The sequence below is a fragment of the Notamacropus eugenii genome, chromosome 1, assembly GCF_028372415.1.
Source record: "Notamacropus eugenii isolate mMacEug1 chromosome 1, mMacEug1.pri_v2, whole genome shotgun sequence".
In the NCBI taxonomy this organism is placed as follows: domain Eukaryota; kingdom Metazoa; phylum Chordata; class Mammalia; order Diprotodontia; family Macropodidae; genus Notamacropus; species Notamacropus eugenii.
In genome coordinates, this window is record NC_092872.1 from 603,740,082 (window position 1) to 603,756,207 (window position 16,126).

Genomic DNA, 16,126 nt, shown 5'->3' on the forward strand with positions numbered 1-16,126 from the left:
TCTTCAATCCACTGACACTGGCCTCCTTGCTATTCCTTGAGTAAGATAATCTACCTTGCTGCTCCAGGCATTTTCACTGGCTGTCCTGCACACATGGGATATTCCCCTTCCTCATCTCTGCCTTCTAGATTCACTGATTTCCTACCTAAAATATCACCTTGAGGAATCTTCCTGAATCTCCCTTATGTCTAGTGCCTTCCAGTCTCTGTTGATTATTTCAGATTTATTGTGTTTTGTACATGGTTGTTTGCATGTTGTCTCCCTTGTTAGGTTGTGAGCTCCTTGAGGGCAGGAACTATCATTTGTCTTTCTTTGTATTTCCAGTGCCTGGCACATGATAGGTGTTTAGTCAGTGTTTCTTGATTAACTTATGGCTTATTCTTTTTGCCAGAATATAACTGATGAACAGGCAGTAATAGCTAAAAACCTGACTTTACATTTGCTTTAAGTATTATATTCTTGAATTCTGATTTTATCATATTTTACTAGGAATTATTTTAAGTCTGTGACATACTAAATTATGAACACTGAATAGTGACCCTTTTATTTTTTCTTGAGAAAATATTTTATCAGTGCTTTTTAAGATAATTCCTTCACTTCCCAATGGACCCTTTTCTAGTAATATTTTTAAATTAATAAATGTGCTATATATAATTGTGAAGGAGATTAACTATATTGAAAACTAGCAAAAAAAAATTAATTCAAGGAAACAAGTTTTAGGAATTCCTGCTCTACTTTCCCATTAGATGCCATGATTTTAACCATCATTTCTGTGCTGATAACTCAAAGATCTATACAGCCAATCCCATTCTCTTCCCTAAATCATTTTTAGACTACCAACTTCCAGTTGGACATTTCAGACTGTATGTCTTAGAAGCATTTTAAACTCAGCATATCTAAAACTGAACTCATGTGTTGCCCCAGACCCTCTCCTCCTTTGAATTTTTCTATTGCTGTTGAGAGTACCAATGTCTTCCCAGTCACTCAGGCCCAAAACCTTGGTCTCATCCTTTTTCTTGGAAATTCTACATATCTAAATCAGTTGCCACATTTTGCTCTTTTTCCTTTTACAACATTTCTTGTATCCTACTTCTCTCTACACATTTAGCTACCACCTGAGTAACCCTGATCACTTCTTGCCTAAACTATTGCAGCAACACTCCCACCTTTCCTTTACCTGATAGAATCCCTCTTGTCCTTTAAGATGCCACATAGGTACCATCTTTCTTCATGAAACCTTTCCTGATTCCTCATTTTTTCTATTCTTAACTGCTAGTGCCTCCATTCCAAACTACCTTCTATGTAACTAATTATAAATATTTGTATTTATTGACTTTATGTTCTACATATTTTTAATTTTTTTTTTGCTTTAAAAAAAAGCTATTTATTTACCTTTACAAGCATTTATTATCATTCCCATGGTTCCCCTCAACCTCTCTCCACCAAAAAAATTGAACAGTTTGGAAAAAAAAAAAAACCCTCATAATAAATATGAATTGTCCAAGCAAGACAGATTCCTACATTGGCCACTGTTTCACATATTTTTATATGTACCTGAATGTAAGCTCATTTCAAGTAGAGATTATTTCATACTTTATACTTGTTTGTGCCAGCACATAGTTTATACTGACTAATACTTTTGAATCCTGTGTTCATCAGTTTATTTTAGTGTGTGTTTTCTTGATTTTAAAATTTAAAACAATTTGTATGGCATTTGCACTGGACAGAGTAGTCTAGGTCCCAACATTTTTTCTTGAGATAATTGGAAATGCTTTTTTTTTTTTTTTTTTTACAAATAACATTTTCACTAACATAGATTGGTGTGTTATTCTTCCTTCAGCTGTAAATAATCTTTTCCTATAAGTAGTGTCTTTGTTCTATGTTACTAGTTACAATGTTTGAAATACATTGCTATGTGATGATAGTAAAAATAGCTTTAAATATATATTATTTTAAATCTTAGTTTAAACAAAATATAGGAAAGAGAAATCATTAAAGATAACTTTAAAATTAAATGCATCCGTAGTAACTAAATTTTTTGCATTAACTTTTCCACCCCCTCAAACTTCACAGTTTCATGGGACAGAGTTTGTAAGTGGCCAAAATTTGTAAGTTAAAAGGATCATTTACAATTTTCATTCACTAATAATTTGGCCATGGTGAGCATCATTTTTCATCTGTGTGCAAGTAATTTTGACTAGTCATACATTAGTCATCAGCAATATTAACTCCTCTGCTAATTATTAGAAATTTAATGCCTTAAAATTATTTATAATGTTAAGATGTTAGAAGGGCCGTTTGAAATTTGTTCCTTACTTTTTTAAAGGGCGTCCCCCAGGTCCAGAGATGGAATATTGTACTGACAGGGAATCTTATTCTCTAGCAGCTGGTTTGGCACTGGGCATGGTTTGCTTAGGGGTAAGCACTCTATTCTTTCTCAGTTTCAACATGTAGCCCTTAAATTTGCATTAAAGCAATTGGTCTTTTTAAGTGTTTCTTTGAAGTGCTTTGAAGAAATCTGTCTTACTCTAGCAGCTCAATTCTCAATTCTCCTTTCATTTGTGGATTTTTTAAAAGTACCAGGTTTTAGTGGGAGGATATCTTAGAGTACGTATCTGACTTAAAGATTCTTTTCTTTACTGAAGTTCAGTGTTTATCTGTGGAACAAGAAAACAATACAAGGGAATTGGATGCTAGAGACTCGAGGCATCTAAGGCAGAATGCCCAAATTAGAACTAAAGTGCATGAATAGTTAGACTTCAGACTAGTGTTTTCACTCATCACAGCGGGGGCAGAGAACCCAAAATATCTAAAAGTATCTGATGTTTTTTGCTACAGGTACATAATAGACTTCTCTTTTGATTTATGTATGCATACATATGTATGTTTACATGTGTATATATGTAAATATATAGATAGAGGCAACTAGGTGGCTCAGTGTATAGAGCACTGGGCTTGGAGTCAGGAAGGCCTGAGTTCAAGTAGAGCTTCAGATGTTTACTAGCTGTGTGACCCAGGACACTTAATCTCTGTGGTTTGCCTTAATTCACTGGAGAGGGAAATGGCAAACCCCCATAATGTGGACAGTATTGGTGCTATGGTCCACAGGGTCACAAAGAATCACACAATTGAACAGCAAATGTTTATGTGGGTACGTATCTACACATTTGTGTGTGTATACATGTGTGTATTTTTACGTGTATGTGTATATACACAAATACATACAAATATGTATGTATACGTTTTAGAATATAAATGTATATATACACATGAACACATATATAAAATTATGGGATAAATTCTTTCATACTATGGAAATAGACTCATTTCTAGACAGATTATATTTGACTAGTTTTTTTTATGTTTAAAAACTTTTCTGAATCAGTAGCTTGAGTATGTTTTAAGGTATTTAACAAAGTGACTAAACTGAAGGAGGACTGGAGCTCAGAAGAGAGACTAAAACTAGGTATATAAATCTGGGCATCAGCTATATAGAGAGTTATTTGAGGCCATGGGAGCTGATAAAAATCACCAAATAAGATAGTACACAGCAAAAACCAGAAGAGGGCCCAGGACAGAGACTTGGGAGATATTCATAGTAGCAGGTGTAACATGAATGAAAAACCAGTAAAGGAGACTAATAAGACTAAAAATCTAATGGGCTACGATCAATCCTTTCCCTAACTGGAGGTGTTATGAAAAGATTAGATTATCACTTATTAGAAATGTCATCAGTAAGATTCTTAAACTGAACTTATTAAACTTAATTTTTAAAAATAATTTGTAAAGTTCTTTGAAAATCTTGAAATATTACATGTTTTTGCATTTAAAAGTATTATACTGAAAAGGGATCCTTAAGCTTCTTTGCTAGACTGCCTGCCGTGTTCATGGCACAAAAAAGATGAATGATCCCCCACTATAGAGGGTATTTATGTTCTAGGGAAGCATTTGTACTAGAAGATGGCTGAGGTTTTTTCCTTTTCAATATAGAGAGAGAGTCTGAAGTTTTGTTTGTTTTCTGAAGTGTTTGACCATAGATAGTATCCAATTCATACAGTGTTGTGCCTTACATTTTAGTTCATTTCTTTAGTTAGTAGAGATCTGTTTTTAATCACTTAAGATTTGTTTTAAAATATCTCATTTTCTTTATTTCAAGCATGGTAGCAACCTAATAGGCATGTCTGATCTCAATGTACCTGAGCAGCTTTATCAGTATATGGTTGGAGGTCACAGGCGCTTTCAAGCAGGAATGCATAGAGAAAAACATAAGTCTCCAAGTTATCAAATTAAAGTAAGTCTATAAAGTAAAGCAGATTAAAATGCAAATAAGCACTAGTTCTTAACTTTTCATGTTACCATTGGGGAAGCCATTGAAAATAGGTATTTCTTGAATGAGTGAATAAATTGGGGAATATGTTAACTAGGTAATTCCAATCAGAATCCAGAATAAATTTTTTAACAGAAAATAAATTCAGAAGTCATGTATATGAACTGGAATTGACTTCAAAAATTATCTTTTGATAGGAAGGTGACACAATCAACGTAGATGTGACTTGTCCCGGTGCAACTCTAGCTTTGGCAATGATCTACCTAAAAACTAATAACAGGTATTGATATTCACAAGTTTGCTTTTTAAAAAATTTCTTAAGTAAAATATAGAAAAAGTCTTTTAAATACATAATCATAAAGCAGAAAGAAAGCTCTTTAAATTCTTGTTCCATGGCTGAATCCCTAGTTATCAAACCCCCAAAACAAATCTTTTATAAAGATTTCAGCTACGGGTCATAAATTTTGATTATGAATAAAAAAAAAATCTGACTGTCCAGTTCTTACAAATTTCCAGATTCTAAAATTTTTAAAATTTCAGTGCTTATATGGTTTATGTTATTAGCAAAACAGCATATTAGGTCATTTATTTTAAAATGTGTCCAAATTCTGTTTCATCATCCTATATACAAATATATAAAGTCTGTTTTAACTTGCTTCTCTCCCTGCAAAAACAACCAAACAAAACAAAACCTATCATTAATAACCTTGCTTATACCTCTACCTCTTTTCCTGTCTCTAAACCCATCCTCCAGTGCCTAGTTTCAGATGTTACTTTCCCCATAAAACTTGTGCTAATCCCCTCGTGAATGAAAAAAAAAAGCCTCGTCCTTCTATTGGCTTCTTGCTTTTTATTATATCTGAAGGACAGATATTATCTATCCTACTGGATCACAAGCTCCTCAGGAGTGGGAACTGTTATCTTCAATTTTATATTCCTCTCAATGGCTAGTACTCTACATTGCACACAATAGGTGCCTTAAAAACCTTTATTGTTAGGTTTTTTTTCATCAGATGTATTGCAGATAACATCGACATAGAGCAAGAGTTTTCTTTACTGTGGGAAATTTCAACTCTGCTGGGCAAATTATCCAGTGTCTCTACTGTGAGTTTAATCACTTTTATTAGGTCATTGTAAGTTTAAATGGAAACAGTGAGACAGAACTGGTTGTTTCAAGAAGTTTTTTCAGTTTCTGAACCTTTTCCCCTCGATAGTTATAAATCAGTCAGCAGGCATTAGTAAAAAAAAAAAAAAACAAAACTTTATGCCAGACACTTTGCTAGGCACTGGGGATGCAAAGACAAAAATAAAACATTGACTTTAAGGGCCTTTCATTCTTTTGGAGATTAGAATATAAAATGAATGTATGGTGTAATTAAATAGTTGAACATAGCAATATTTTGTGATTTAATATTCTTGATAATGTTGTTTATTTTAGAGACTTATAATTTGGTTCTGTCATTTGTCTCACTGGTGTTATTTTGCTTAAACAGATCTATTGCTGACTGGCTCCGAGCTCCTGATACAATGTATTTGTTGGATTTTGTGAAACCAGAATTTCTTTTGCTTAGGGTATGAACTGTATCCCTCTAAATCTTAGTACGATGGAGACAGTGACCATTATTTTCAGTGTTTAACTTGTGTGTTTTTCCTAAAGACATTTCTGATGGGCATTGTAAAGCTCCTTCGTTAGTAAGAAAGGATTTAGCTATCTTTGTCCGTAATTTTATTAGCAGATACTTGGGATAACTAGCTGTTAGACTTCCCAAGTTATAAATAGCAACCAGTATTGCATGTTTTGTTTCTTGATTTTATTCCACTATATTACTAGGAAATATTGTTTTAAAATATCGCCATTCTACTTAAATGGGTTTTTCTGTTTAAAAATATTGTTTACAAAATTTTTCCTGAAGAAGTTTAAGAATTAATTGCTAGCCACTTTTGATGAATCTCACCATTTTACAAGCATTTCTGTGCTTAAATGGGAAAGGAATTGGGGTAGGGAGAGATTAGGTGAGTGTAATTAAAATTTTCCTAAAATTGTTTTGAAGGATGCCAGAAAAGGGAACTGGTATATAAAGCAGTGTGTCTGCATCTAGTCCTGAGGAAATCTAGTTCTAATACATCTGTTTTGGGTCTTCCTTTCTTCTAATCAAGACTTAAGGTGCTGGATATCCCTTCTGTGAATCTAAAGCCCCATCCCTACCTTTTCTTAAGGGAGCAGTACAGTATAGTGGAAAGAGTAATAGATTGTGTGAGAAGACTTAGGAAAAATCCCAGTGCTCTGTGAGCTGGGCAAATCACTTCATCTCTAAAACTTGTCTTCTTGGTAGAACTGAGTTTAGATTGCTAAGGTTCTATAAGTTCCCTATTTCGATCACCATGTGAAGGAAGGGATTCATGATGGCAGTGTGCTTCCTGGCAGTTACCCCTCTGGGTGGCACTAAATGTATCCCTACATTCCTAAGATATGTGCCACTAACATATTGCTAATCTGTTAAGTACTTTTGCTGTGTAATTACATAACTATTTCTTTATTACCAAATAGCTAAGAGGCAACCAAGGTTTTTTTTGTACATTTTATACAGAAACTGATAATCTGAAGTTTATCTTAGGATTGATTGTTAGAGAATGCCAGAATGTCCTTTTAATCATTACAATGCAATTATAATACAAAACTTTGCATATTTGAGCTTATTCTGATCCTTTTCTTTTTTTAAGACTCTTGCTCGATGCCTAATTTTATGGGATGACATTTTGCCGAATTCCAAGTGGGTTGATAGCAATGTTCCACAAGTGAGTACATTTGCTGGATTTTGTCAAATTTTTGTCAATGATAATTTTTGCTCACAATTATATAAAACATTATAGCTTGCATAGCTTTCTACACAACAACCCTATAGGGTAGTATAGACATTGCTATTTCCATTTTAGAAAAAACTAAGTAATAAAAATCAGTTCTCTCTTTATAGGTTATTGTTTTAAAAAACAAACACATTGATCTGTGGAGTAAAAGAAAGAAAGAAGGGATCATTGAAGTACAAAAAGGATATAAGGAGCTGCAGGTTAACTTGGAAACTTAAAGAATCAGAATAAAGGAAGGTCTAGGAGTTGAATTATTATTCCATGATCTAAGCTCCTGACTTCCTAGAAAGGAACAAAAGATCTAAAATATTAAGGGAAACAATGAAATGAGTAAGAATGAAGGGAGACTAACACATCCAGATTTCCATTTAAATTATAGAGTAGTCATCAAACTGAGTGAAAAAATACAAAAGTAAATCATTGAAATAGAGTAGCTAAGGAGCATAATAGTAGTATCTAGCATATATAGAGCACTTGAGGGTTTTCATAAGATCCTCAGAGCAACTCTGTGAAGTAGGTGCTGTTATCCCCATTTTACAAGTGGGAATACTGAAATGGAGAGAGGCTAATCTTCTTGCCCTAGGTCACACAGCTAGCAATTATATGAGGAAAAATTTGAACTTAGATCTTTTTGATTCCATGGCTAACATTCTGTCTACTATACTACATCACCCAACTGTCCTTAAGATAAGGAAAAATCAGAAGTAATTAAACTCAGTGTAATAGAATTCAGTAACTCAGTATTTGAGTAAACTCCAAGACAAATTAGTTGGAAACTAGTCCAGTGAAAAGCAACTTTCCAATAAGGAAATTGGACTTTGAACCACACTGTTTGTTCTTTTTCAGTGAGAATTAGCTTGCTACCTTTTCTTTCTTCCTCACCTCTTATCCCATCCCCAACCATGTTCTTCTTTCCAAAAAAAAAAAAAAAAAGTCACTTCCAGCTCTAAATCAGAAAATATTTGGTAAGCCCTCAAATTTATATTCTTTTGTGAATTCAGATTTGGATTTAATAATCATGTGTCCTTGAATTAGCTGAGAATATAAAAATTGAAACTGAAGAGATTCAAATATGGTACTATTATAAAATGATATGAGAAAACTACTAATATCTGTAAATATACACATTTCTTACTCTTTAAATCACTTAAATGTGTAAGTTGAAAGCCAGTCATGGATATCTAAGGGTGATTAATTTATACTTTACAGATCATAAGAGAAAATAGTATTTCTCTTAATGAAACTGAAATACCATCCTCAGAGGACCTAAACTTGGAAACCCTGGCGTAAGTATTATAATATGAAAAAAGAATTAAAAAACCTAATTCCTGTCAGATACATACTCTTTATTTTATAAATTTAATTTTACATTTTTTTAATTAATGAAAATGCATGTTCTTTCCCTACCACTTTGTCCCTTCCATGGAAAAAAAGAATAACAAAACCCTTGTAACATATATGTGGTAAAGCAATATAAATCCCCACATGGGCCGTGTCCAAAAAATAAAAGATACATACTCTTTAAAATGTAGTGTGTAAAAATGAGAGGCAATTCAGTTCCATTTCTTTTCCCCAAGCATTTGAGTACAATCATGACTGAAGATAAATGTCATGCCCGTTAAGCATAGGTATGTCCCCCAAGACTTTATTCTTAGCTCTCTTTCCTCCTGCCTTTATGCTATTTCATTTGGGGATCTCGTCAGCTCCTATAGGTTCAGTTATTATCTCTCTATGTAGGATTCTCAGATGTATATATCTGACCTTAGCCTCTCCGGTGCTCCAGTCCTGCTCATCACTAACTACCTTTTGGACATCTCGAACATTGTACACATGTCAGATTCACCACATGCAAAACAGAACTCGTTATTTTTCCCCCAAGCCCTCTCCTCTTTCCTGTTACAGTTGAGGGTTCCACCATCCTCCTAGTTCTCCTGCTTCACAATCTTGATGCCATCCTCACACCCACCCTATTTATTCCATCCCTTTGTCAATTCAGTCTGTTGTTAAATCTTGTTGTTTCTGTCTTTGCAACATCTCCTTCAGTATGTCTCCTTTTCCCCGTTGACACAGTTACCACCTTAGAACAGGTTATTGTTACCTCTCTCCTAGACTATTTCAGTTCCTTTTAACTGGTTTCTCTATTCCAAATCTCCGTATACTCCATCCTCCACACAGCTGTCAATGTGATTTTCCTAACATACGAACAGTATGCCCAATGTACTCCATTGGCTTCTCATTACCAAATATAAAGTTGTCCGTTTGGCATTTAAATCCTTTCACAGTCTGGTACCCTCTTACCATTTCAGGCTTCTCATACTTTATTCCATGGGTGGGAAAACCTGTGGTCTTAAGAGGATTTGTTCTGTGAAGTTTGGATTCAGTCAAAAGACTATACTTGAGGATCTAGAGGGCCACATGTGGCCTCAAGTTCACAGAGTCCCTACCCCTGCTTCCTTTCTTTATACTCTGCAATCCAGTGTCACTGGCTTTCTTGCATGCAACATTCTATTTCCTTCAAAAATGGAACACAACCTATTCAATAGCAACAAGCAGCAGATGAAATTCTGTGTACGATGAGCACCTACTTGTCAGCTTGGAATGGACAGCATATGAAGGAGAGTTCTGTGAAATAAGATTGAAGACCTAGGTGGGAGCCACATTGTATTAAGCTTTAAAGACAGCCGCCTTACCCTCTTTTTACTTGACTACCAGACTCAGAATATAGTATACATTTGTTCCCCTTCACTTTTTTTTACTACTAACTCACCATTCCCTAACAATCTAGTTTTTACCTCCAACAGTAAAGAAATTCTGTTGCACATTACCAGTAACCATATAGCCTTTACTGAACCCTCATCCCTTTTGAATTTTCCATACCCCTTGCTTTGGAAAACTATTTTCCTGATTTTCCTACATTTCTCTTAGCCCCTATGCTGGATTTTTCATGGCTTTCAATTTTTCTCCTTAGCAAATTCATCCCGGGTGATCTCCACTTGTATAGCTACAGTTTTAACCTCCCTGCAGGTGCCTTTTAAATCTCTACCTCCTGTTGGAACCTTTCTGCTGAACTTCCAGTTAAGCATTTCCATAAATTGGCTAGACATTTCTACTTTAATGTTCTGCTAGCCTCTTTAACTCCACAGGATTACTAATAGCTGAGCCCTAGCTCTTACCTAGATAATGCCTTTCTAATTTCCCTATTTTTGTTTTTGCCACCATTTTCTTGTTATTCATGCTTGAAATCTTGAGGTCATGTTTGGAGAAAAGGCTGAGTCTCAATCAGTTAAAAAGTTCTTTTGGGTCAACTTCAGAAGTGCTTTTAGATCAATCTAATACCAGATGGGTCTTTCATGTTTTGTACTGGTAAGAGCTGTGGATTTAGAATCAGAGGGTCTTGTATTGAATCTTAAGCTTTGCTACTTACCTGTGGGCTGTCAGGCAAGTTTCTGGAAGTCTCTGAGCTCTGGTTTCCTTATCTATAAAATGAGGAGGTTGATTAGATTTTAGGGTCCTTTCCAGTTCTAAATACATGATCCTATGAATCCTATTTCTCACTGCTCTAGTCTGTCCTACACTTCTGCCAAAGTGATTTTTAAAAATTTCCACTTCTGCCCCCTTTGTTCAGCCTTTCAGTGCCTAACCATTGCAGTATTCATCCAACTGCCTTCCTTGTTTTTAGGCCCTCCTTCCATTAGTCTACCCTGTACTGTGCTGCCAGATTAAGCATCCAAAGCTACAGTTCTTATCACATCTTTGCTCAAAGCCTTTACATCTCCATTGCCTATCATTATTATCGTTATGGTTGTTGCTGTAAATGAGAATTAAGAATTCCATAGCCTGGAATTCAAAGCCCTCTACACTTTGCTCCAGTGTCTTTTTCTGTTTTCTCTGCTCAGTTACCACCTTGACTCAGACCTTAATCACCTATCACCTAGATTATTGCAATAGCTCCCTAGTTGGTCTATCTGCTTCAAGACTCCCACTAGATCAATCTATCCTTCATGTGGTACCAAAATGATTTTTATTAAATATGGATCTTAAATCAATCCCCTGTTTAGTCAACTCTAGTAGAGTCTTTATTGCCTCCAGTATAAATATAAACTTTTCCCCATACACCTCTGCCCCATCTTATCTTTCAAGCTTCACTGAGTATTATTTTCTCCCCCATACTTTGCAATCCAGCCATACTGGCCTCCCTCCCTTCCTCACATACAGTACCCTATCTCCTGTCTCATTTTGCTGTGCCTTTGCCTTAGCTGTCCTCGTGTCTGGAATTCCTCTCTTTATGGTATTGCTCCAGAACCATCATCTACATGAACTTAGCTTGATTCCCCCTTCCAGTTTCCAGTTTCTACTCCTTCCCAAGCTACTTTGTACTTCACTATTTTATATTTATTCTCTTTTTTTTAATGTTTCTTTACATCTGTTCTTGTTGTCTCTCCATTAGAGTGTAAACTCCTTGTGAGTAGAGATTATTTCATTCATTGTAGTTTTGGTCACAGTGTTGGCACTTAACAAATACTGTTTGATTTGTTGATTCATCAGTCATATGAAATATCTACTATGTGCAAGACTTTGGACTAGGTGTGGGGAATACGGTGATCAACAAAATTACAGTTCTTGTCTTGAGGGTTTTTGAAGTCTAATGACAAGGATCTGGGGTGGAAATGCACAGAAACACATTTCATATAAGACTTAATATAGTCAGGATCTTGATGGAATGTTATAGAAATCGTTTTTTCAGAGGGGAGACGTAAGGAAAGGGTAGGAAGTCACAAAGTGTATCATGGAAAAGATGCTCTTCAGGCTGAAATGAGACCAAGATGTGTGTTGAGTTAGTGGAGTCATGGAAAGCATCTATTCTACATACAGAAAATGGTATGTATAATTATAGAGGGGTGGTATATAAGAGCAGGATAAGATTGGAAAACAGTAGTAAGCATTTGAGTTTGTCTGGACCATTGAATGTGTAAAAGGGAATGATGTAAACTAAAGCTTGAAATGTAATTCAAAGCCAAATGTTTTTATTTGATCAAACAGGAAACAGGGAATCACTGGCATTTTTTGAGCAGAGTCACACTAAACCTGTCCAGTAGAAAAATTATTTTGGCATGTTTGTGAAAAATAGATTGGACAGGAAAGGTAGTAGAGTCGATTAGAATTCTCTTAGAACAGTCCTGGTAGGAGGACATGTGCTGTGATGATATAAATGCAAATAGAGAGTAAGGGAAACAAGTAGGAGGGATGTAGTAATGACTAAGATTAAATTGACAGGACTTGACTACTGATTGATAACTGTAGGCAAACTGGACTACTTTTTATACCTCAGACATATCTTCGTTTTCTCATTTTTCATATTTATCCCATTTCTGTACCTTTGGTTATGCCATTCTTTTTTCCTGGAATATTCTTCTGCTTTAGTATTCTTAGAAGTATTAGACATATTCTCATCAATGAAGCCTTCTCAGATTCCTCCTGATAGATAAAGACTTACAGTCAGGAAAATCTAAGTTTGCATCTTGTCTGATATTTAACTATGTATCCATAGGAAATTCATGTAACCATACTGAGGCTCAATTGCCTCCTCTATAAAATGAGAATAATGGTAACTGTAGTTAACTTAAAAGGTGGTTGTGAGACTCAGAGAAAATGGATCTAAAACACTTCACAAACCTCAAGGAGTGATATAGATGTCAGATGTAATAAATGACAACAATCATCATCTTTTCTTTTTCAAGTAGAAATGATCATAAGACAAATTGTCTGTCTGCTTACTCTTTTATACTTAATGCTAATGCATGTTCTTTCACAAGTCCTTAAAATAACTACTTTTCTTAGTTGAATAAAAGTATTAGTAGAAAGATTGTCTCTAGCACAACTCCACAAGACAACAGGAATGGTATACACGTCTTCCTGTTAATAATAATAATAGCTAACATTTATAGAGCACTTATTATGTGCCAGGCACTGTACTAAGTGCTTTACAGATATTATCTCATTTCATCTTCAAAAACAACCCTAGAGGTATGTGTTATTACCCCCAGTGTACAGATGAGAAAACTGAGGCAAATAAAGATTATGTAACTGGCCCAAGGTCATGTATCCAGGAAACTCTAAGGCCAGATTTGAAATCAGGTCTTCCTGACTCTGGGCCTAGCAGTCTATCCACTGTGGCTATCTTAGACTATTTTGATCTCTACTAAGTCTGAATATTTTGAAAGCTTGTTCCAAGTAATTTGGTGATTGTGAAGTTTAGCAAGGTGGCATCAATTAAAAATATTGTTCTTGTGGTTTTATTTCTCAATATTATATCTGAATAATCATAGAGGTTGGTTTGGTTTGTGTTAATGCTCTGTTTCTAGCACGATTTATTGGGTAAGTTGTCCAGAATGTTTTAAAATCTTTATTTTAGTATGGGAATTTCCTGTTTGTCAGTCCACAAAAGATAATGAGCTTCTGTTGTGCAATTCTAGTCACCAAATCAGTCTTGTATATTTGTTGGGGTCTAAATTTTTGTAGCCTACAGTGATATGTTGTACAATTTTTACTATTTCTGATTAGATCTATTTCTGCTTTTGCTTTAGAATTAGATTAGATTAGAATTGCCACCTCTGCTTTTCTTACATCAGCTGAAGCACAAAATATTCTGCTCCAATCTTTTACCTTTACCCTGTGAGTATGCCCCCTGATGTGTTTCTTGTAATCAACATATTGTTGGATTATGGCTTTTAATCCATTCTGCTATCCCTCTCTGTTTTATGGGAGAGTTCATCCCATTCACATTCACAGTTATGATTACTATCTGTCTTTCCCTCCATCCGCTTTCCCCTTGTTTATGCTTTTAGTTCTGCCTTCTCTCTTCCCCTCCACAATAGAGTTTTAATTTTTGACCACCACCTCCCTTGGTCTTCCCTCCCTTCTTTCAGCCCCCCTCCCTTTAAATCCCCTTTTCCCTTACTACTTCTTCCCTCCCTTTTAGCCTCCCCTCTCTTTTCTTTCTCCCTTTCCCTCCTACTGCCTGTAGAGCTAGTTGTATTTCTATACTTAACTGAGTTTGTTGTTCCCTCCTTGAATCCAATCAGATGAGAGCAAATCTCATACAATGCTGCTCTCCCTCCCCTCTTTCCCTCTGCTGCCATGTTTTATGCCTTTTCTTGTGTTGTAATTTATTTTTTTTCTGCTTCCTCCTTTTCACATCTCCCCTTACAATCCCTTCGCACTCTTAAATCACATTTATTATCATCACGTCATTTAATTTATACCCACTCTCTCTATCTATGTATATCACTTTTATATATCATAATAAATATACAATTCTCAAGATTAACAAGCATCATCTTCCCTTATTGGGATGGAAACAGTTTGCCCATATTGAGCAACAAGTTTTTTTTTCCCCCTGTTTACTTTTTTATGCCTCACTTGAGACCTGCATTTGAAGATCAGATTTTCTATTGAGTTCTGGCCTTTTCATCAGGAAGATCTGGAAATCCCTTATTTCATTGAATGTCCATCTCCTTTCCTGAAATATTATGCTCAGCTTTACTGAGTAATTGATCCTTGGTTGTAGTCCTAGCTCCTTTGCCTTACAGAATATTGTATTCCGGTTCCTTCGATCTTTTAATGTAGAAGCTGCAAGGTCCTATGTGATCCTGATTGTATCTCCTTGATATTTGAATTGTTTCTTTCTGGCTGCCTGTAGTATTTTCTCCTTCACTTGATAGTTCTGGATGTTTTTAGTTTGGGATCCCTTTCAGGAGGTGAACAGTAGATTTTTTCAATGACTATTTTGCCCTCTGGATCTAGGACTTCTGGGCAATTTTCCTTTATGATTTCTTGGGTGATATTGTCCAGGCCCTTTTTTTCATCATGGCTTTCTGGTAGCCCAGTAATCCTTAGATTTTCTCTTCTGGATCTATTTTCCAAGTCAGTTGTTTTTCCAAATAGATATTTTACATTTTCTTCTATTTTTCATTCTTTATATTCTGTTTGACTGATTCTTGATGTCTCATAGATTCATTAGCTTCTACTTGCCCGATTCTAGTTTTTTGTTTTTTTTTTAAATTTATTTATTTGACATTCATTTTAACAAAATTTTGGGTTCCAAATTTTCTCCCCTTTTGTCCCCTCCCCCCCCAAACACCGAGCATTCTAATTGCCCCTATCACCAATCTGCTCTGTCTTCTATCATCCCTCTCTGCCCTTGTCTCCATCTTCTCTTTTGTCCTGTAGGGCCAGATAACTTTCTATACCCCTTTACCTGTATTTCTTATTTCCTAGTGGCAAGAACATTACTCAACAGTTGTTCCTAACACTTTGAGTTCCAACTTCTTTACCTCCCTCCCTCCCCACCCCTTCCCTTTGGAAGGCAAGCAGTTCAGTATAGGCCAAATCTGTGTAGTTTTGCAAATGACTTCCATAATAGTTGTGTTGTATAAGGCTGACTATATTTCCCTCCATCCTATCCTGTCCCCCATTTCTTCTGTTCTCTTTTGATCCTGTCCCTCCCCATGAGTGTCGACCTCAAATTGCTCCCTCCCCATACCCTCCCTTCCATCATCCCCCCCACCCTGCTTATCCCCTTATCCCCCACTTTCCTGTATTGTAAGATAGGTTTTCATACCAAAATGAGTGTGCGTTTTATTCCTTCCTTTAGTGGGATGTGATGAGAGTAAACTTCATGGTTTTCTCTCACCTCCCCTCTTTATCCCTCCACTAATAAGTCTTTTGCTTGCTTCTTTTATGAGAGATAATTTGCCCCATTCCATTTCTCCCTTTCTCCTCCCAATATATTTCTCTCTCACTGCTTGATTTCATTTTTTTTTTTAAGATATGATCCCATCCTCTTCAATTCACTCTGTGCACTCTGTCTCTATGTGTGTGTGTGTGTGTGTGCATGTGTGCGTGTGTAATCCCACCCAGTACCCAGATACTGAA

General features: G+C 35.6%; 1 protein-coding gene across 2 annotated transcripts in view; it reads left to right on the plus strand.

Annotated features, from left to right (window-relative positions):
* The window catches only part of ANAPC1 (anaphase promoting complex subunit 1), a 166,810-nt gene that overhangs the window by 95,920 nt on the left and 54,764 nt on the right, over positions 1-16,126 (plus strand). For both annotated transcript variants that reach the window (XM_072634682.1, XM_072634684.1), the window contains 6 exons: positions 2,327-2,418; positions 4,157-4,291; positions 4,525-4,607; positions 5,821-5,899; positions 7,049-7,123; positions 8,402-8,478. In XM_072634682.1, the coding sequence (XP_072490783.1) occupies positions 2,327-2,418; positions 4,157-4,291; positions 4,525-4,607; positions 5,821-5,899; positions 7,049-7,123; positions 8,402-8,478 (541 nt within the window). The remainder of the gene's footprint in view (positions 1-2,326; positions 2,419-4,156; positions 4,292-4,524; positions 4,608-5,820; positions 5,900-7,048; positions 7,124-8,401; positions 8,479-16,126) is intronic.